This window comes from Taudactylus pleione, unplaced genomic scaffold (assembly GCF_031769625.1).
Source record: "Taudactylus pleione unplaced genomic scaffold, aTauple2 ptg000907l, whole genome shotgun sequence".
NCBI lineage: Eukaryota > Metazoa > Chordata > Amphibia > Anura > Myobatrachidae > Taudactylus > Taudactylus pleione.
Window position 1 is genome coordinate 1,123,550 of NW_028285308.1, and position 25,107 is coordinate 1,148,656.

General features: G+C 39.6%; 1 protein-coding gene across 2 annotated transcripts in view; it reads right to left on the minus strand.

Moving 5' to 3' along the window:
• The window catches only part of LOC148473838 (cytochrome P450 2C20-like), a 91,452-nt gene that overhangs the window by 12,937 nt on the left and 53,408 nt on the right, over window positions 1-25,107 (minus strand). Inside the window, exons 6-7 of one of the 2 annotated variants that reach the window (XM_088459394.1) lie at window positions 21,317-21,455; window positions 20,135-20,322 (exon numbers count right to left, since the gene is read on the minus strand). In XM_088459394.1, the coding sequence (XP_088315520.1) occupies window positions 20,135-20,322; window positions 21,317-21,455 (327 nt within the window). Of the gene's footprint in view, window positions 1-20,134; window positions 20,323-21,316; window positions 21,459-25,107 lie in introns of both variants that reach the window. The other variant, XM_088459393.1, reaches the window with a different exon arrangement.

The window sequence follows — 25,107 nt, forward strand, 5'->3', positions numbered from 1 at the left end:
AGTACATTAGTATGGGTACATTAGTACATTAGTATGGGTACATTAGTACATTAGTACATTAGTATGGGACATTAGTACATTAGTATGGGTACATTAGTACATTAGTATATGGGTACATTAGTACATTAGTATGGGTACATTAGTACATTAGTATGGGTACATTAGTACATTAGTATGGGGACATTAGTACATTAGTATGGGACATTAGTACATTAGTATGGGTACATTAGTACATTAGTATATGGGTACATTAGTACATTAGTATGGGTACATTAGTACATTAGTATGGGACATTAGTACATTAGTATATGGGTACATTAGTACATTAGTATGGGTACATTAGTACATTAGTATGGGTACATTAGTATGGGTACATTAGTACATTAGTGTGGGTACATTAGTACATTAGTATGGGACATTAGTACATTAGTACATTAGTATGGGACATTAGTACATTAGTATGGGTACATTAGTACATTAGTATATGGGTACATTAGTACATTAGTATGGGTACATTAGTACATTAGTATATGGGTACATTAGTACATTAGTATGGGTACATTAGTACATTAGTATGGGTACATTAGTACATTAGTGTGGGTACATTAGTACATTAGTATGGGACATTAGTACATTAGTACAATAGTATGGGACATTAGTACATTAGTATGGGTACATTAGTACATTAGTATATGGGTACATTAGTACATTAGTATGGGTACATTAGTACATTAGTATGGGTACATTAGTACATTAGTACATTAGTATATGGGTACATTAGTACATTAGTGTGGGTACATTAGTACATTAGTATGGGTACATTAGTACATTAGTATATGGGTACATTAGTACATTAGTATGGGTACATTAGTACATTAGTACATTAGTGTGGGGACATTAGTACATTAGTATGGGTACATTAGTACATTAGTACATTATTACATTAGTATGGGTACATTAGTACATTAGTATGGGTACATTAGTACATTAGTATGGGACATTAGTACATTAGTACATTAGTATGGGTACATTAGTACATTAGTATATGGGTACATTAGTATTGGTACATTAGTACATTAGTATGGGTACATTAGTACATTAGTATGGGTACATTAGTACATTAGTACATTAGTATATGGGTACATTAGTACATTAGTATGGGTACATTAGTACATTAGTATGGGTACATTAGTACATTAGTACATTAGTATATGGGTACATTAGTACATTAGTATGGGTACATTAGTATGGGTACATTAGTACATTAGTATGGGTACATTAGTACATTAGTATGGGTACATTAGTACATTAGTATGGGACATTAGTACATTAGTACATTAGTATGGGTACATTAGTACATTAGTATATGGGTACATTAGTATTGGTACATTAGTACATTAGTATGGGTACATTAGTACATTAGTATGGGTACATTAGTACATTAGTACATTAGTATATGGGTACATTAGTACATTAGTATGGGTACATTAGTACATTAGTACATTAGTGTGGGTACATTAGTACATTAGTATGGGTACATTAGTATGGGTACATTAGTACATTAGTATGGGACATTAGTACATTAGTACATTAGTATGAGACATTAGTACATTAGTATGGGGACATTAGTACATTAGTATGGGACATTAGTACATTAGTATGGGTACATTAGTACATTAGTACATTATTACATTAGTATGGGTACATTAGTACATTAGTATGGGTACATTAGTACATTAGTGTGGGTACATTAGTACATTAGTATGGGACATTAGTACATTAGTACATTAGTATGGGACATTAGTACATTAGTATGGGTACATTAGTACATTAGTATATGGGTACATTAGTACATTAGTATGGGTACATTAGTACATTAGTATGGGTACATTAGTACATTAGTACATTAGTATGGGACATTAGTACATTAGTATGGGTACATTAGTACATTAGTATATGGGTACATTAGTACATTAGTATGGGTACATTAGTACATTAGTATGGGTACATTAGTACATTAGTATGGGGACATTAGTACATTAGTATGGGACATTAGTACATTAGTATGGGTACATTAGTACATTAGTATATGGGTACATTAGTACATTAGTATGGGTACATTAGTACATTAGTATGGGACATTAGTACATTAGTATATGGGTACATTAGTACATTAGTATGGGTACATTAGTACATTAGTATGGGTACATTAGTATGGGTACATTAGTACATTAGTGTGGGTACATTAGTACATTAGTATGGGACATTAGTACATTAGTACATTAGTATGGGACATTAGTACATTAGTATGGGTACATTAGTACATTAGTATATGGGTACATTAGTACATTAGTATGGGTACATTAGTACATTAGTATATGGGTACATTAGTACATTAGTATGGGTACATTAGTACATTAGTATGGGTACATTAGTACATTAGTGTGGGTACATTAGTACATTAGTATGGGACATTAGTACATTAGTACATTAGTATGGGACATTAGTACATTAGTATGGGTACATTAGTACATTAGTATATGGGTACATTAGTACATTAGTATGGGTACATTAGTACATTAGTATGGGTACATTAGTACATTAGTACATTAGTATATGGGTACATTAGTACATTAGTATGGGTACATTAGTACATTAGTACATTAGTGTGGGTACATTAGTACATTAGTATGGGTACATTAGTATGGGTACATTAGTACATTAGTATGGGACATTAGTACATTAGTACATTAGTATGAGACATTAGTACATTAGTATGGGGACATTAGTACATTAGTATGGGACATTAGTACATTAGTATGGGTACATTAGTACATTAGTACATTATTACATTAGTATGGGTACATTAGTACATTAGTATGGGTACATTAGTACATTAGTGTGGGTACATTAGTACATTAGTATGGGACATTAGTACATTAGTACATTAGTATGGGACATTAGTACATTAGTATGGGTACATTAGTACATTAGTATATGGGTACATTAGTACATTAGTATGGGTACATTAGTACATTAGTATGGGTACATTAGTATGGGACATTAGTACATTAGTATGGGTACATTAGTACATTAGTATATGGGTACATTAGTACATTAGTATGGGTACATTAGTACATTAGTATGGGTACATTAGTACATTAGTATGGGGACATTAGTACATTAGTATGGGACATTAGTACATTAGTATGGGTACATTAGTACATTAGTATATGGGTACATTAGTACATTAGTATGGGTACATTAGTACATTAGTATGGGTACATTAGTACATTAGTATGGGACATTAGTACATTAGTATATGGGTACATTAGTACATTAGTATGGGTACATTAGTACATTAGTATGGGTACATTAGTACATTAGTATGGGTACATTAGTACATTAGTACATTAGTGTGGGTACATTAGTACATTAGTATGGGTACATTAGTATGGGTACATTAGTACATTAGTATGGGACATTAGTACATTAGTATGAGACATTAGTACATTAGTATGGGGACATTAGTACATTAGTATGGGACATTAGTACATTAGTATGGGTACATTAGTACATTAGTATATGGGTACATTAGTACATTAGTATGGGTACATTAGTACATTAGTATGGGACATTAGTACATTAGTACATTAGTATGGGTACATTAGTACATTAGTATATGGGTACATTAGTACATTAGTATGGGTACATTAGTACATTAGTATGGGTACATTAGTACATTAGTACATTAGTATGGGTACATTAGTACATTAGTACATTAGTATGGGTACATTAGTACATTAGTATGGGTACATTAGTACATTAGTACATTAGTATGGGTACATTAGTACATTAGTATGGGTACATTAGTATGGGTACATTAGTACATTAGTATGGGTACATTAGTACATTAGTATGGGTACATTAGTAAATTAGTATGGGTACATTAGTACATTAGTATGGGACATTAGTACATTAGTATATGGGTACATTAGTACATTAGTATGGGTACATTAGTACATTAGTATGGGTACATTAGTACATTAGTATGGGTACATTAGTACATTAGTACATTAGTGTGGGTACATTAGTACATTAGTATGGGTACATTAGTATGGGTACATTAGTACATTAGTATGGGACATTAGTACATTAGTACATTAGTATGAGACATTAGTACATTAGTATGGGTACATTAGTACATTAGTATGGGACATTAGTACATTAGTATGGGTACATTAGTACATTAGTATATGGGTACATTAGTATGGGTACATTAGTACATTAGTATGGGTACATTAGTACATTAGTATGGGACATTAGTACATTAGTACATTAGTACATTAGTATATGGGTACATTAGTACATTAGTATGGGTACATTAGTACATTAGTATATGGGTACATTAGTACATTAGTATGGGTACATTAGTACATTAGTATGGGTACATTAGTACATTAGTACATTAGTACATTAGTATGGGTACATTAGTACATTAGTACATTAGTATGGGTACATTAGTACATTAGTATGGGTACATTAGTACATTAGTACATTAGTATGGGTACATTAGTACATTAGTATGGGTACATTAGTATGGGTACATTAGTACATTAGTATGGGTACATTAGTACATTAGTATGGGTACATTAGTACATTAGTATGGGTACATTAGTACATTAGTACATTAGTGTGGGTACATTAGTACATTAGTATGGGTACATTAGTACATTAGTATGGGACATTAGTACATTAGTACATTAGTATGAGACATTAGTACATTAGTATGGGGACATTAGTACATTAGTATGGGACATTAGTACATTAGTATGGGTACATTAGTACATTAGTATATGGGTACATTAGTACATTAGTATGGGTACATTAGTACATTAGTATATGGGTACATTAGTATATTAGTATGGGTACATTAGTACATTAGTACATTAGTGTGGGGACATTAGTACATTAGTATGGGTACATTAGTACATTAGTACATTATTACATTAGTATGGGTACATTAGTACATTAGTATGGGACATTAGTACATTAGTACATTAGTATGGGTACATTAGTATTGGTACATTAGTACATTAGTACATTAGTATGGGTACATTAGTACATTAGTACATTAGTATATGGGTACATTAGTACATTAGTATGGGTACATTAGTATGGGTACATTAGTACATTAGTATGGGTACATTAGTACATTAGTATGGGTACATTAGTACATTAGTACATTAGTATGGGTACATTAGTACATTAGTATATGGGTACATTAGTATTGGTACATTAGTACATTAGTATGGGTACATTAGTACATTAGTATGGGTACATTAGTACATTAGTACATTAGTATATGGGTACATTAGTACATTAGTATGGGTACATTAGTACATTAGTACATTAGTGTGGGTACATTAGTACATTAGTATGGGTACATTAGTATGGGTACATTAGTACATTAGTATGGGACATTAGTACATTAGTACATTAGTATGAGACATTAGTACATTAGTATGGGGACATTAGTACATTAGTATGGGACATTAGTACATTAGTATGGGTACATTAGTACATTAGTACATTATTACATTAGTATGGGTACATTAGTACATTAGTATGGGTACATTAGTACATTAGTGTGGGTACATTAGTACATTAGTATGGGACATTAGTACATTAGTACATTAGTATGGGACATTAGTACATTAGTATGGGTACATTAGTACATTAGTATATGGGTACATTAGTACATTAGTATGGGTACATTAGTACATTAGTACATTAGTATGGGACATTAGTACATTAGTATGGGTACATTAGTACATTAGTATATGGGTACATTAGTACATTAGTATGGGTACATTAGTACATTAGTATGGGTACATTAGTACATTAGTATGGGGACATTAGTACATTAGTATGGGACATTAGTACATTAGTATGGGTACATTAGTACATTAGTATATGGGTACATTAGTACATTAGTATGGGTACATTAGTACATTAGTATGGGACATTAGTACATTAGTATATGGGTACATTAGTACATTAGTATGGGTACATTAGTACATTAGTATGGGTACATTAGTATGGGTACATTAGTACATTAGTGTGGGTACATTAGTACATTAGTATGGGACATTAGTACATTAGTACATTAGTATGGGACATTAGTACATTAGTATGGGTACATTAGTACATTAGTATATGGGTACATTAGTACATTAGTATGGGTACATTAGTACATTAGTATATGGGTACATTAGTACATTAGTATGGGTACATTAGTACATTAGTATGGGTACATTAGTACATTAGTATGGGTACATTAGTACATTAGTGTGGGTACATTAGTACATTAGTATGGGACATTAGTACATTAGTATGGGACATTAGTACATTAGTATGGGTACATTAGTACATTAGTATATGGGTACATTAGTACATTAGTATGGGTACATTAGTACATTAGTATGGGTACATTAGTACATTAGTACATTAGTATATGGGTACATTAGTACATTAGTATGGGTACATTAGTACATTAGTGTGGGTACATTAGTACATTAGTATGGGTACATTAGTACATTAGTATATGGGTACATTAGTACATTAGTATGGGTACATTAGTACATTAGTACATTAGTGTGGGGACATTAGTACATTAGTATGGGTACATTAGTACATTAGTACATTATTACATTAGTATGGGTACATTAGTACATTAGTATGGGTACATTAGTACATTAGTATGGGACATTAGTACATTAGTACATTAGTATGGGTACATTAGTACATTAGTATATGGGTACATTAGTATTGGTACATTAGTACATTAGTATGGGTACATTAGTACATTAGTATGGGTACATTAGTACATTAGTACATTAGTATATGGGTACATTAGTACATTAGTATGGGTACATTAGTACATTAGTATGGGTACATTAGTACATTAGTACATTAGTATATGGGTACATTAGTACATTAGTATGGGTACATTAGTATGGGTACATTAGTACATTAGTATGGGTACATTAGTACATTAGTATGGGTACATTAGTACATTAGTATGGGACATTAGTACATTAGTACATTAGTATGGGTACATTAGTACATTAGTATATGGGTACATTAGTATTGGTACATTAGTACATTAGTATGGGTACATTAGTACATTAGTATGGGTACATTAGTACATTAGTACATTAGTATATGGGTACATTAGTACATTAGTATGGGTACATTAGTACATTAGTACATTAGTGTGGGTACATTAGTACATTAGTATGGGTACATTAGTATGGGTACATTAGTACATTAGTATGGGACATTAGTACATTAGTACATTAGTATGAGACATTAGTACATTAGTATGGGGACATTAGTACATTAGTATGGGACATTAGTACATTAGTATGGGTACATTAGTACATTAGTACATTATTACATTAGTATGGGTACATTAGTACATTAGTATGGGTACATTAGTACATTAGTGTGGGTACATTAGTATGGGACATTAGTACATTAGTACATTAGTATGGGACATTAGTACATTAGTATGGGTACATTAGTACATTAGTATATGGGTACATTAGTACATTAGTATGGGTACATTAGTACATTAGTATGGGTACATTAGTACATTAGTACATTAGTATGGGACATTAGTACATTAGTATGGGTACATTAGTACATTAGTATATGGGTACATTAGTACATTAGTATGGGTACATTAGTACATTAGTATGGGGACATTAGTACATTAGTATGGGACATTAGTACATTAGTATGGGTACATTAGTACATTAGTATATGGGTACATTAGTACATTAGTATGGGTACATTAGTACATTAGTATGGGACATTAGTACATTAGTATATGGGTACATTAGTACATTAGTATGGGTACATTAGTACATTAGTATGGGTACATTAGTATGGGTACATTAGTACATTAGTGTGGGTACATTAGTACATTAGTATGGGACATTAGTACATTAGTACATTAGTATGGGACATTAGTACATTAGTATGGGTACATTAGTACATTAGTATATGGGTACATTAGTACATTAGTATGGGTACATTAGTACATTAGTATATGGGTACATTAGTACATTAGTATGGGTACATTAGTACATTAGTATGGGTACATTAGTACATTAGTGTGGGTACATTAGTACATTAGTATGGGACATTAGTACATTAGTACATTAGTATGGGACATTAGTACATTAGTATGGGTACATTAGTACATTAGTATATGGGTACATTAGTACATTAGTATGGGTACATTAGTACATTAGTATGGGTACATTAGTACATTAGTACATTAGTATATGGGTACATTAGTACATTAGTATGGGTACATTAGTACATTAGTACATTAGTGTGGGTACATTAGTACATTAGTATGGGTACATTAGTATGGGTACATTAGTACATTAGTATGGGACATTAGTACATTAGTACATTAGTATGAGACATTAGTACATTAGTATGGGGACATTAGTACATTAGTATGGGACATTAGTACATTAGTATGGGTACATTAGTACATTAGTACATTATTACATTAGTATGGGTACATTAGTACATTAGTATGGGTACATTAGTACATTAGTATGGGACATTAGTACATTAGTACATTAGTATGGGACATTAGTACATTAGTATGGGTACATTAGTACATTAGTATATGGGTACATTAGTACATTAGTATGGGTACATTAGTACATTAGTATGGGTACATTAGTATGGGACATTAGTACATTAGTATGGGTACATTAGTACATTAGTATATGGGTACATTAGTACATTAGTATGGGTACATTAGTACATTAGTATGGGTACATTAGTACATTAGTATGGGGACATTAGTACATTAGTATGGGACATTAGTACATTAGTATGGGTACATTAGTACATTAGTATATGGGTACATTAGTACATTAGTATGGGTACATTAGTACATTAGTATGGGACATTAGTACATTAGTATATGGGTACATTAGTACATTAGTATGGGTACATTAGTACATTAGTATGGGTACATTAGTACATTAGTACATTAGTGTGGGTACATTAGTACATTAGTATGGGTACATTAGTATGGGTACATTAGTACATTAGTATGGGACATTAGTACATTAGTATGAGACATTAGTACATTAGTATGGGGACATTAGTACATTAGTATGGGACATTAGTACATTAGTATGGGTACATTAGTACATTAGTATATGGGTACATTAGTACATTAGTATGGGTACATTAGTACATTAGTATGGGTACATTAGTACATTAGTATGGGACATTAGTACATTAGTACATTAGTATGGGTACATTAGTACATTAGTATATGGGTACATTAGTACATTAGTATGGGTACATTAGTACATTAGTATGGGTACATTAGTACATTAGTACATTAGTATGGGTACATTAGTACATTAGTACATTAGTATGGGTACATTAGTACATTAGTATGGGTACATTAGTACATTAGTACATTAGTATGGGTACATTAGTACATTAGTATGGGTACATTAGTATGGGTACATTAGTACATTAGTATGGGTACATTAGTACATTAGTATGGGTACATTAGTAAATTAGTATGGGTACATTAGTACATTAGTATGGGACATTAGTACATTAGTATATGGGTACATTAGTACATTAGTATGGGTACATTAGTACATTAGTATGGGTACATTAGTACATTAGTATGGGTACATTAGTACATTAGTATGGGTACATTAGTACATTAGTACATTAGTGTGGGTACATTAGTACATTAGTATGGGTACATTAGTATGGGTACATTAGTACATTAGTATGGGACATTAGTACATTAGTACATTAGTATGAGACATTAGTACATTAGTATGGGGACATTAGTACATTAGTATGGGACATTAGTACATTAGTATGGGTACATTAGTACATTAGTATATGGGTACATTAGTACATTAGTATGGGTACATTAGTACATTAGTATGGGTACATTAGTACATTAGTATGGGACATTAGTACATTAGTACATTAGTACATTAGTATATGGGTACATTAGTACATTAGTATGGGTACATTAGTACATTAGTATATGGGTACATTAGTACATTAGTATGGGTACATTAGTACATTAGTATGGGTACATTAGTACATTAGTACATTAGTACATTAGTATGGGTACATTAGTACATTAGTACATTAGTATGGGTACATTAGTACATTAGTATGGGTACATTAGTACATTAGTACATTAGTATGGGTACATTAGTACATTAGTATGGGTACATTAGTATGGGTACATTAGTACATTAGTATGGGTACATTAGTACATTAGTATGGGTACATTAGTACATTAGTATGGGTACATTAGTACATTAGTATGGGTACATTAGTACATTAGTACATTAGTGTGGGTACATTAGTACATTAGTATGGGTACATTAGTACATTAGTATGGGACATTAGTACATTAGTATGAGACATTAGTACATTAGTATGGGGACATTAGTACATTAGTATGGGACATTAGTACATTAGTATGGGTACATTAGTACATTAGTATATGGGTACATTAGTACATTAGTATGGGTACATTAGTACATTAGTATGGGTACATTAGTACATTAGTATGGGACATTAGTACATTAGTACATTAGTACATTAGTATATGGGTACATTAGTACATTAGTATGGGTACATTAGTACATTAGTATATGGGTACATTAGTACATTAGTATGGGTACATTAGTATGGGTACATTAGTACATTAGTACATTAGTACATTAGTATGGGTACATTAGTACATTAGTATGGGTACATTAGTACATTAGTATGGGTACATTAGTACATTAGTACATTAGTATGGGTACATTAGTATATTAGTATGGGTACATTAGTATGGGTACATTAGTACATTAGTATGGGTACATTAGTACATTAGTATGGGTACATTAGTACATTAGTATGGGTACATTAGTACATTAGTATGGGTACATTAGTACATTAGTATGGGTACATTAGTACATTAGTACATTAGTGTGGGTACATTAGTACATTAGTATGGGTACATTAGTATGGGTACATTAGTACATTAGTATGGGACATTAGTACATTAGTACATTAGTATGAGACATTAGTACATTAGTATGGGGACATTAGTACATTAGTATGGGACATTAGTACATTAGTATGGGTACATTAGTACATTAGTATATGGGTACATTAGTACATTAGTATGGGTACATTAGTATGGGTACATTAGTACATTAGTATGGGACATTAGTACATTAGTACATTAGTACATTAGTATATGGGTACATTAGTACATTAGTATGGGTACATTAGTACATTAGTATATGGGTACATTAGTACATTAGTATGGGTACATTAGTACATTAGTACATTAGTACATTAGTATGGGTACAATAGTACATTAGTACATTAGTATGGGTACATTAGTACATTAGTATGGGTACATTAGTATATTAGTACATTAGTATGGGTACATTAGTACATTAGTATGGGTACATTAGTATGGGTACATTAGTACATTAGTATGGGTACATTAGTACATTAGTATGGGTACATTAGTACATTAGTATGGGTACATTAGTACATTAGTATTGGGACATTAGTACATTAGTACATTAGTATGGGGATGTGGAAATTGTGGTATTCATCCAATTCCGAAAATTATGAATTTTCGGAATTTGATGCAGTTACTATTCACCACTGTGAGGTGGCGAATAGCAGAATCCACTTACCTGTATCAACGTGTGCAGGTCCCCCGACGAGTCCCTCCGGCGCTCTGCTCCGTCCTCAGGCTCCGGAGGCTGGTCTGTCATGTGTGCTCCCCAGCAGAGCACAAGAAAGTTTAGACAAAAAAAAAAAGTTTTTTTTTTTTCTAATCTGTCATGTGGCCTGCTGGGAAACCACATGACAGACCAGCAGGACGGACCCGGAGGCTGCTGTGCGGACAGGTAAGTCAGGGGGGGAGGGAGGTGAGCCGGTGCTTTGTTTGTTCGGTTTGATTTAGCGCGTCCAGGTTGGCCGGCTTCCAAACAAACCATTTCAAGATGGATTCGTCTGGCTATCAGACAGGCTTATGTGGCAGCTTTCGTAGGAATTCGTAGTGGCGGTTTCTGCAATCTTCATCCCAGGAGTGGAAAATTGGGAGGCCGACTACCTCAGTCGGGTACACACACTTAACGCATCTGTAGGCAGTGCTGCGCATGCGCTGGTATTACAGATGTAACAGCGCATGCGCAGCACTGTTTCCAGACGCGATAAGGTAGTGTAGGCAGGAAAAGTATCTATTTCCCGAAAAGCTGTCATCGCAAAAATGACACCGGAATAGATACTTATGGAGAGGTGGAATGATTAATTCCACCTATAATTAGCTAGAACTCCATGAGAGTTCTAAAGCTAATTATCTCCAGAGATTTTTTACGTTTAATGAATAGGCCCCACAGTCTCTGTTGTAATCTGTATTAATCTCATCTCACTGTCCCTATCATCTACGTGTGTGTGTGTGTGTGTGTAAGTGTGTGTGACAGTACATTGCAAATATGTTAAACAAGGGTTCTAAGGCTGACCAAAAATCATTCTCCTGCAAAAATTCACACAGGGACAGTCTAATTCTTCCCTGCTGTGTGACAAGTGTGTTTCTCAGTCTCAGACTGCTGATTTACCAGCTCAGCCTATATGGTCTGATCAATTGACATCTGTTATATATAATCTGTCTGAAAGTAGGAAATTATGCAAAATACTTGGATGAGCTCCTGATTAAGGCCCCGTCAATAGCTCGTCAATAGCTCGTTTGTTACTGGACATTCAATTAACCCAGAATCTTCTCTTGCAAAATGGGTGGATTCTAAATTTCCAAAAATCCTCCCCGATTCCAACACAACGCCTGCTATTCCTGGGCATGATATTGGACACGGTGGAACAAAAGGTGTTTCTGCCTCAGGACAAGGTCTCCTCAATTCAGCACATGGTGCGTCTGATTCTGCGACATCACAGAGTGTCTGTACATCTCTGTATCCGCCTTCTGTGGAAGATGGTGGCGACATTCGAGGCGATTCAATATGCAAGATTTTACGCCCGGCCATTTCAGTTGGACCTTCTCTCCGAGTGGTCAGGGTCCCACCTCGTTCTCCACCAGTGAGTCCTATTGTCTCCCCAAACCCGTACATCTCTCATTTGGTGGTTGAGCCCCTCTCACCTGCTGGCAGGAAGACGGTTTGCAGTGTGGGATTGGATTCTCCTCACCACAGACGCAAGTCTGAGAGGGTGGGGAGCAGTGGCCCTGGGGAAACATTTTCAGGGGCACAGGACTCAGCAAGACTTCCTATAAATATTCTAGAATTAAGAGCAGTGTTTTATGCTCTCCAGCTGGCGCATCCTCTGTTGTCCAAAGTACCGTTGGACAATGCCACAGCGGTGGCGTATATAAACAGACAAGGCGGCAGCAAAAGCAGGGCCGCCATGAGAAAAGTAAGCAGAATTCTACTTTGGGTGGAGGAATTCGTAGTGGCGGTTTCTGCAATCTTCATCCCAGGAGTGGAAAATTGGGAGGCCGACTACCTCAGTCGACAGGACATTCAACCGGGGGAATGGTCACTCAATCCTCATGTATTTTACCAACTGACTCTGCAGTGGGGCCGACCGCAAGCTGACCTCATGTCGTCGAGGTTGAACCACCAATTACCAATTTACTGTTCATGAACAAGGGGCCCGCAGGCAACAGCAGTGGATGCACTGATAACTCCATGGACATCTGACTACATATCCCGCTCATCCCCCGCTTGCTTCAAAGAATCAAGCGCGAAAATGTCAAGGTGCTACTAGTAGCTCCAGATTGGCCCAGACAAGCGTGGTACTCACAGATGCGGAATCTGTTGATAGACGAGCCGTGGCCGCTCCCTCTACAAGACGACCTCCTTCTTCAGGGGCCGTTTATTTATCAAGACGGCATGGCTATTGAAAGGGCCATCCTCAGGAAAAAGGGTATCCCATCAAGTGTGATTCCTACCATGATTCAGGCTAGGAAAGAAGTTATTACTATTACTATCGTATATGGAAGACGTATGTAGCTTGGTGTGAATGACGCAATTCTCCTCTGTCAGTATTTAAGGTATCATGTCTCCTTCTTTTCCTTCAGGCTGGTTTAACTACAGGCCTTCGTCTTGGTTCCTTAAAGGTACAGGTATCCGCGTTGTCTATTTTCTTTCAGAGGAAATTAGCTTTATTGCCGGATATCCAAACCTTTCTCCAGGGCATAGTCAGAATTCAGACTCCTTTTGTGCCTCCATGGAACTTAGATTTGGTACTGACTTTTCTCCAGTCTGACATGTTTGAGCCGTTACAGAGGGTGGAGATAAAGTACTTAACGTGGAAGATGGTTCTTCTTTTGGCACTCGCCTCAGCGAGACGTGTGTCTGAACTGGGTGCTTTATCATGTCGCCCTCCTTATCTAATTTTCCACGAAGATAGGGCGGAGTTGCGCACACAAAAGTCCTTCCAAAAGTAGTATCGGCTTTTCATATAAACCAACCAATTGTGGTCCCTGTGTTTAAAGATGAGTCTCCAGCCTCTAGGTCTTTAGATGTCGTCAGAGTGCTTCGGATTTATGTAGACAGGACTGCTTCTCTCCGAAAGTCCGGTGCTTTGTTTGTTCGGTTTGATTTAGCGCGTCCAGGTTGGCCGGCTTCCAAACAAACCATTTCAAGATGGATTCGTCTGGCTATCAGACAGGCTTATGTGGCGGCTTCAACACAACCACCGGTTTCCATTACTGCGCATTCAACGTGCTCAGTAGGCCCTTTATGGGCAGCTGCTCGTGGAGTCTCTTTAATACAGCTTTGCCGAGCAGCCTCGTGGTCAGGCAGGAATACTTTTCTAAAGTTCTACCACTTTGATACTTTTGCAGCCTCTGCTTTGGAGTTTGGCCGTGATGTTTTGCAGGGTTCTCAGCGCTCTCCCACCCGGGATGTGAGCTCTGGGATGTCCCCATTGTACTGAGACTCCAGTGTCCCCTAGTGGATGAAGGAGAAATTAGGGTTTTGGTACTTTCCGATAATCCCTTTCTCAGATTCCACAGGGGACACTGGATGCCCACCCTGCGCTGTTCTACCTGCATTAGTTACCATTTTTCATGTTCAGACGGTTGCTTGTGTTTCCATAGTCTGATTGGAATGTTGTTTTTTTCCTCTTATACAACTGTTTACTTCTTTGTACATGAATGCTGTAGCTTTTCTGTCTCCTTCTCCTTTCTTTCCAGTTCCCCTCGGGCACAGTTTGTTTAGACTGACCTGGGGGGCGTATAGATGGGAAGGAGCTAGCTACCATTCAGATTTTTAAAGGTGCCAGTTCCCGGTTATCCCACTTCTATACCCCATTGTACTAAGACTCCAGTGTCCCCTGTGGAATCGGAGAAAGGGATTTATTGGCAAGTACCAAAATCCTAATTTCTTGTTTTCTCTTTGTACCCTTTCGTGACATCCTTGGCTAAAGACAACATAATTTTATGGCCTTAAATTAAATTTAATTCAATGAATCAATCAATTAATGCACCACTTTGATCTAGAGATGTACACCGGACCTTTTTTGCTGGCTTTGGATCGAATTTGTTGTCGGGTTTTGGTTTTTCCAAAATGCAGTGACTGGTTTTGGTTTCGGATTTTTTCCAAACACTTACAAAAAACCTAAAATCACATAATTTGAGCATTTGTTTTGTTTTTGTTTCTAGAGTATTATTAATTTCAATAACATTAATTTCCAGTCAATTTTGACCAACTTACATCTCACAATATTGTTTTCATCCAGTTTAGGCCAAAAGGTTGCACCAAGCTAGCTGGCTGACTAAGCTATGTAACAGCAGTGGGCGGCACATACATGTGGCAGTTCAGCTTACAACATGGCACATCTAGGAAAGGCACTGCAGTGGCAGGCAGAATGGCAGTTTAATAAAATATACGACCCCTTAGAATGAAACCAAGAATGTTTGAAGGCCGAGAAAGAATGGAAGGATTGATTCGTTTGTAAATTAATTTTATTTTTTTTGATTCTGAAGAAAATTTATGAGGTAGGATCAAGTTCTTCAGTTCCTGAAAGACATCTGTGATCTGGAGAAGGTTCGCTATGTGAGCGTGGAGAGTTTGTCAGAAGATATTATGCAGTGTCTGCACCATCGCACAGAGATGCTGGGGGCGTATATGGGAGCAGGATCCCTGAAGCCCACTTGTGTCCAATCCTATATGAACCAACCAGCTAAAACCTGATCACCTGAGTGACATCTGCAGAGCACTTGTCGCTAATACACAGTGAGGGCAGCCATTTTGTGCCACATCCTGATTGAATATTGATTCAGCCCATACACACTGTATATATTTTTTATACATCTAATAGAAATGCGGTGGCCTTGCTTGTGGAGGTGCTAAATAGTCCACACTGTAAACAGATGTTTATTTTGTGCTCAGGGAGGTTGTTGGGGATAATGGGACCAAGTCTTGCTCTTTACATCAGAGGAAAGCAGCCTGTAGCTCTCTGGCTGAACTGCAACTCCCAGCATCCATGCTGTTTGCTGGGCCTGCTGGAGGTTGTTTGTTAACAACGGGTGGTGTGCCTCAGGTTACCTCAGCCTTCTCTACGCACTGTATGTAACATGTAAATATGTATGTATGAGACCAATATACATAACTAATTTTTGTATTAAGCGTATGGGCACGTTATTGCACACATCCTGGCAGGAAGACGCTCTGTGCTGCTGCTGCTCATATTTCTGGTCTCTCACATGAAACCCATCATCTACATTATCCAGTTATTCCGCTTAGAGTCACCTACATACAGAGGAGGCAGGCGTTTATTGAGCTGAACCGTTATTTATAACAGCATATCAATTCACCAGGGTCCTGGGGCAACCGGTTGGGGTTGAGGAGGGAGCAATAAAAAAAAAAACTGGGTAAATTTAAAAATCTACCATGTTTTTCCCTCCCAATCAACTTGGTGGTTCAGAATTTTTTTTTAAATAAAAGGGGCATACAGGACATGCTGTCTGTGGCCATAACAATTTCTGGACATTTTTAGGATTCATCAACCACATGTAGAAGATTTCAGCAGCTGTGGCAGTGCAACTTCCAATGTGGCACATCTAGGAAATGAGCAAAGAAAGGTGGTTCAAGATGGAATTGTCCTTGGGCTCTCCCACCCACCCTTATGTTGTATATATTGTATATATTAAACCAGACACGCACAGTTTAACAAACCAATCACTTCAGCCACAAGGACTGACACGTGTGGCTGAAGTGATTGGTTTGTTTGGGCCCCCACAAAACAAGCTACCAATGGGCATCTGACATTGCTGGCAATTACCTCTACGTGCACAAACTGGCTCTACAGAGGCAAGATGTTGTCACCATCATCATCCTTTTCCTCACCCTTCTCAGAGTGTACATCATCCTTGTACATTATTAATTCATCCATGATGGAATCCACCATTACAGGTACCTCCTGTATTTTTTTGACGTAATTGGTGGTAAAGGTCTTCCTTGTGTAATTTCCATCTATTCCACATTTTGAGGAAGTAGACTCCTACTCCGATCGCTGACAAGGTTCCTGGCTGTGCTGAAAACTCTTTCTGAGTACACACTGGAGCGTGGGCAGCTCAAGTAAAGCAAAGGCAGTTTGTGCAAGGGCCTACAGATTGCCTTTTTGCCTGTCCAGTAGTCAAAGGGACTCTGGGCCTGATTCAGAGATGGATGCTAAAGCGATTTGCATGCAGATCTAGCGATTGTTTGCAATTGCCCATGCTTATAAGCTGCACTGCCTGTGCGCATTGTGATTACAAACACACAGAGGATCCCATCACAAAGTGACTGAGAGGTTGTCTGCGTTTGGAGGTGGTAGCGGGAGTGGTTAGAAAAACGCAGACGTGCCTCTCCTTTTAAATGCTGTTACATGGGCGTGAATAAATTAGCCACTGCGAGTGCATTCGCAGCTCTGCGTGTCATTAGAGCTGCTGAGTCTGCTGCTGGTCATACAGCCACAAGGGCAAGATGGCTGCTCAATGTGCATTGATGTTACCAATATTTACACTGGTAAGCAGTGACATACGCAGGTAAGGCAGCAGTGGGCATCACTATGCTCGGGTGATTTGAACCATTAGCATATTTTTGCAGCTGCGTTCTGTACAAAATTGCAGCTGTGGATGCATTAGCGTCCATCTCTGAATCAGGCCCTCTGTGACTTGCCTATGTGTACAGTGTCATGAAAATAATCCTCCATTTTTTGGATGGTAACCCTATCATATGGAGTCACGGTAGCAGTATTACTCATTTTAGACAATTCTTTTAGACCAGACCAGATGTCACAAATTTACTTCTCTGCATCATCACTGGGTCTTTTGGGAAAACGGAGTTTTTTCCTGGCAGCTGCCGGTGAAACTGAAAGAGGAGATGTTGTTGTGTCATGTACCACTTGAGCTGCCAACTTGCTCACCAGGAGCTCTTTGCATCTCTTAAGATCTGGGTCAGTTGGAAAGAAAGACACCACATATTACTTAAAGCACAGTCGCCAAAATGTAGTGATCCAATTTTCAAGATATTGGCCACCCGTGGATCCTGGCAATGCGACCAAAGGACTTGATCTTCAGGTCTGACATACTTAGTGGAATTGCTTTGTTTAATCTCATCCTTCAATTTCTCGAGCGGATTTTCCAAAAGCCTAATTTGGGGAATCACCTGAATCAGCTAGCAGTGTCTAAACTAACTTCACAGGTGGCTACATCGAAGGGTTTGAGCACCTTGCACAAGACGGAATGCATTCTCCACTGCGCTGTACTAAGGAAAACTCCCCCTCCTCTACCAATGTCGTGGCTTGTTGTATAGTTGTGGATGGCTTTATACTATTCATTCATCCATTGCAAGAAACTCTTTCTTTATGAGAGGTGTTTTGTTCTTTACCACTGTCACATACTGATTTTTGGATTTCAGATGCCCTGATGCTTTAGTAGATGATGTTGAAGGACTAGTATCTGTTTCGTCATGATGACTGGTAGCAGCAGCTGCAGCTCTAGCATTTGCCTGCAGAGTTACAGTATAATAATTCCTGCGCTATTAAAATAATAAACAATGACGATATGCTATCTGCTTGTACTGCAGATCTAGCTTGGCCAATGTTAACACTAAAGTCATTGTTTAACACTAATGGTGCTGGTCTGGACACAGCACAGCAGCAGCCACTGGAGATGGAGAGGATGGACACAGCAGCAGCCACTGGACACAGGAACAGGAGTGGACCACAGCACAGCACCCACTGGAGGTGCAGAGGATGGACACAGCAGCAGCCACTGGACACAGGGACAGGAGTGGACCATAGCACAGCACCCACTGGAGGTGCAGAGGATGGAGACAGCAGCAGCCACTGGACACAGGGACAGGAGTGGACCACAGCACAGCACCCACTGGAGGTGGAGGATGGACACAGCCACTGGACATGTTAGCCTAGACTGGGGTCAGTGTGAAATGGTGCCAGAATCACTGGAGGAAGGACTTAAGTAGAATCCAAAACCCATGAGAATCCGACTCCAGGATGATGAAATTTTGCCTTGATTTGGAATCAAAGCAAGGCAGGAAAACCCAAGCTGCCGCTCCGATTCACTCAGATGGGGGAAGTTCGGGTGGCCTCCATTTACAGAAAACCAAGCTCACACATTTCTAATATAACATATAGAAACATTTTTTAACTGTAAAAAAAATATTTTTTCCAAAAATATACCCCAAATTTTTGCTTTTTAAATGATCAATTTACATAAATAAGAGCTATTTATTTGTTAATAAAATTATACTGAATCGGGTTTAAATAGATATTATTTACATAATTTGATAATAAAAAAAAAAATAGACAATTTTTGGAACATTTAAAAAAAAAAAATAATATCTACTTAAGTGGACACCATGCTATTTATGCTCTCTTCATGGGCTGGGACACACGCTCTAAAAATCGCGCATTTGGAAACCCCTCTAAAAATCCTGTGTTTGTCCCTGGGAGCTGAACACACTTTGTCTATAGGTGTAAGTGTGAACACATAGTAATTCCATACCTTAGGGATGGTATATCCTCGAAACTGAGTGTCCTTGGTCAGCGCGTGGTAATGAGCCACCGGTGCCAGGTCTAAGATCCTCTGTATCTCGTGGACCACGGCATTAGTGTACGGCATCTGTGCCCGGTCCAAGATCCCAGGTGGGCGCAATGATTGGGTCACCTCATCAATCTCCTGCTGGACTTTCCCTGGAATATGCAGAAAATGAATGTGTTGGTCATGTAATTAAATAAATATGAAACAATCTAATATTGAATGAATGATACTATTTCAATATGGTAGCCTTAGGCTGGATCAAAGACGTTGTTACACCTTTGACAGAAATGGTCACTGGCAGGAATAATGAAACGGGGCCTCAAATCAGGAAAAGAATCTGGAGGTAACATACAAGACAAAAACAAAGAGCAGAGGACAGGAATAACCGAACAATAAACCAATCTGGAATCTGTGGTGGATTATATAGGTGATGTCACCAGAAAGCTGAGAAGCCAGGAGAGGACTATAGTGCTGGGCACCAATGATAATGAGCGGCTGGTTTAGGGTGCCAGTATTCCCTTACCAACTGAAATGAGTTGGATATTTAACAAGCTTAGCGGTCTATGTACTAAGCAGTGATAAGTGACAGAGTGAAAAGTGATAAGGTGCCAGCCAATCAGCTTCCAACTGTCATCTCACAGGCTGTGTTTGAAAAATGACAGTTGGGAGCTGATTGGCTGGCACCTTATCACTTTTCACTCTGTCACTTATCACTGCTTAGTACATAGACCCCTAAATCTGATTGTCAGAAACACAGAACACAGAACATTGCATCCATGCCGTCTCACAGCCATGAAGGGAGCTCCGTTCAGAGCTCCAGGGCTGGGATAACAAACAGACCTGGCCTGATTCTCACACGTGATGTCACATACACCGGCTGTGTCTTACATTACACGTCTGGGAAATTGCTGATTACAGCCATGCAGGGAGCATCGTGCAGAGCTCCAGGGCTGGGATAACATACAGACCTGGCCTGATCCTCACACGTGATGTCACATATACCGGCTGTGTCTTACATTACACGTCTGGGAAATTGCTGATTACAGCCATGCAGGGAGCATCGTGCAGAGCTTCAGGGCTGGGATAACAAACAGACCTGGCCTGATTCTCACACGTGAGGTCACATATACCGGCTGTGGCTCTTACGTTGCACGTCTGGGAAATTGCTGATTACAGCCAGAGAGAAATTTGTGGTAGAGCTTGTGGTTTCCATCCCAGCTGCGAGCAGATCCACCACAATCATCAGGAGGCTCATATCACAGAAGTGACTGCCCAACAAATGTTCCTCCTGGTAAAGAAACAACCGCGATTATCATCACCGACCTTTCAAAGAAGGAATATAGGATTATTTACAATAAACTGCAAAGCATGGTCTATAAATAGCGTTCCTTCCCGCTTGGCTGCGAAAACAACCTGCTGGGTGACAACCCCACCCGCGGGCCGCAATGTCCCGTGAATGGAAAAATAGAGGTGCAGCTATCACCGCTGGTGAATAAATGCCGTGCTCGTGTGCCCGGCATCTATTCACAGAGTAGGGTGAGCTTGAGGGTAGCCTGGCATGTCCATAAGTGGCGGGCACACCCCCAAGAGTGGTGGAGGCGTCCTGCACACACCCCCTTTTGGCCGAATGCAGGAGTTCCACTTTCTAGGTCCTAGAGTGAACACCATATAAAGTAGTAATAACATAATTATATATACACCAAAGAGCCTGCTGATTACACCCATCTACTTGGACTGCATATGTGACCATAGTGGCTATTCCGGCACGCGGGGATGGTCGGTCATATGGGATTGTCTTGGGCGTGGTTGCGTACACAGAAGCTTAATCACTCACATTGGAGGCCATATTGATAATAGGGCTGGTGCCAGGTTTGATGGGGCGAGCGATGATGGCGTGCAAAGAAGCACCAAGCAGGGTTGCAGCGTATTGAAACACTGAAAGCGGGCGTCCCAGTCCTTGTACACTCAGACGCCCGGCTGTACACCAGGGGAAGGGTCTATTATTAGCATATAGTCATAGACGCCCGGCTGTACACCAGGGGAAGGGTCTATTATTAGCATATAGTCATAGACGCACGGCTGTACACCAGGGGAAGAGTCTTTTATTAGCATATAGTCATAGACGCCCGGCTGTACACCGGGGGAAGGGCTTTTATTAGCATATAGTCACAGACGCACGGCTGTACACCGGGGGAAGGTCTTTTATTAGCATATAGTAACAGACGCACGGCTGTACACCGGGGGAAGGGCTTTTATTAGCATATAGTCACAGACGCCCGGCTGTACACCGGGGGAAGGTCTTTTATTAGCATATAGTCACAGACGCCCGGCTGTACACCGGGGGAAGGGTTTTTATTAGCATATAGTCACAGATGTGACAAAGATGCTACAGTAGTAGCAGCAGAACGAGCCCCTCTATGCAAAGGTCACAAACTTCTGCTACTAGTTGTGGAACTTGCAATGGATTTCTATGAGCTGTTAGTAGGTCACTGTATATCCCATGCGCTGCTCTCTGCACCAGAGCCGTAACTAGACTTTTTGGTGTCCTGTGCCAGAAAGAGCATTGGCACCCCCCATTTTTCAAATAGGGACATAACGCACCTAAAGAAGGGAATGGCCTCATGGGGAAGGGTCAGGGAAGAGATAGGGGAGGCCAGGAGATGCTGGGGATAAATAGGGGCATAATATAGTGCACCTAAAGAAGGGAATGGCCTCATGGGGAAGGGCCAGGGAAGAGATAGGGGAGGCCAGGAGATGATGGGGATAAATAGGGACATAATATAGTGCACCTGAGAGAGGGCCATGGCCTCATGGGGGAAGGCCAGGTGAGAGATAGGAGAGGCCAGGAGATGCTGGGGATAAATAGGGACATAATATAGTGCACCTGAGAGAGGGCCATGGCCTCATGGGGAATGGCCAGGGAAGAGATAGGGGAGGCCAGGAGATGCTGGGGATACATAGGGACATAATATAGTGCACCTGAGAGAGGGCCATGGCCTCATGGGGAAGGGCCAGGGAAGAGATAGGGGAGGCCAGGAGATGCTGGGGATACATAGGGACATAATATAGTGCACCTGAGAGAGGGCCCCGGCCTCATGGGGAAGGGCCAGGGAAGAGATAGGAGAGGCCAGGAGATGCTGGGGATAAATAACATAATATAGAGCAACTGAGAGAGGGCCATGGCCTCATAGGGAAGGGCCAGGGAAGAGATAGGAGAGGCCAGGAGATGCTGGGCATAAATAAGGACATTTTGTACTGCACCTGAGAGAGGGCCATGGCCTCATGGGGAAGGGCCAGGGAAGAGATAGGGGAGGCCAGGAGATGCTGGGGATAAATAGGGTCATAAGACAGTACACCTGAGAGAGGGCCATGGCCTCATGGGGAAGGGCCAGGGAAGAGATAGGGGAGGTCAGGAGATGCTGGGGATAAATAGGGGCATAATATAGTGCACCTGAGAGAGGGCTATGGCCTCATGGGGAAGGGCCAGGGAAGAGATAGGAGAGGCCAGGAGATGCTGGGGATAAATAGGGACATAATATAGTGCACCTGAGAGAGGGCCATGGCCTCATGGGGAAGGGCCAGGGAAGAGATAGGAGAGGCCAGGAGATGCTGGGGATAAATAGGGACATAATATAGTGCACCTGAGAGAGGGCCATGGCCTCATGGGGAAGGGCCAGGGAAGAGATAGGGGAGGCCAGGAGATGCTGGGGATAAATAGGGGCATAATATAGTGCACCTGAGAGAGGGCTATGGCCTCATGGGGAAGGGCCAGGGAAGAGATAGGAGAGGCCAGGAGATGCTGGGGATAAATAGGGACATAATATAGTGCACCTGAGAGAGGGCCATGGCCTCATGGGGAAGGGCCAGGGAAGAGATAGGAGAGGCCAGGAGATGCTGGGGATAAATAGGGACATAATATAGTGCACCTGAGAGAGGGCCATGGTCTCATGGGGAAGGGCCAGGGAAGAGATAGGGGAGGCCGGGAGATGCTGGGGATGAAAGAAGAGGAAGCTACAAGTGAGAATGATAATATAAAGGGAAAGTGACAGGCCCAAACAGCGACCCATGCCCTGCGGTGCCCTGTGCACTGGTCACACCACCCTAGTTATTTCCCTGCTCTGCAGAGGTCCAGCCACTGGTCTGTGGTAGGTCTAGGGGGGATTCTGATGATTGTGTCCCAAAGTGAAGAACTGGCATTAATATTCCAAGTGCTCCTGATGCGCTTCATTATGGAAAAGTAGTTTCAGGTAACTTAGGAGCTGATGCAGATACATACATAAAGCCCATGGTCTTCGTAAATATCTGGTTGTTGTGTGTCTGCGTCTGTGCAGAACAGGCCCATGAGTAACATGCTGCAGCATTTGTGGGCAGAGACCAGGACTGTTGCATGTGAACCCTGTTTTGTAGGCGTGCCAAGAGCTGTCCCTTGAGAAGAGAAGTAGTCCTATTGTGCATGCGTGGTTATTGGCCTGCACATGCGTAGTCCACAGGCTTCTCAGTAGGTCGCACCAACTATAGATGCCGCTCCCTATCGTGCAGAATCTCTGGGTAGTTATTCAGAGCTTTGCTGCTTACCGGCACATCACAGTCCCACAGAATTCTATGTACCACAAGCCCTCAGGGCATCTCTCTGATCATCTGCTGCAGAACCTCTTTAATATGAGCCATTATGTATTTCAGAGAACCTCCAAATACACCAGTTTTCTGAGGTGTTCCTGCATTTTTGGGATTGATACATCCAGTCTCCTGTGACCTAGCAGCTTAGTGGTTTCTACTACTATCACTACTATGGTTTCTACTACAAGTTGTGTCTCCCATATACAAATATTTAGACACAAAGGGGCATATCCTAATTATCGCGCAGGTTAGGATTCAATTAGCGGGGACCCCACGCGCGAGTCCCCGCTGTCAGGCTTTACCTCGCAACTCATGTAGGT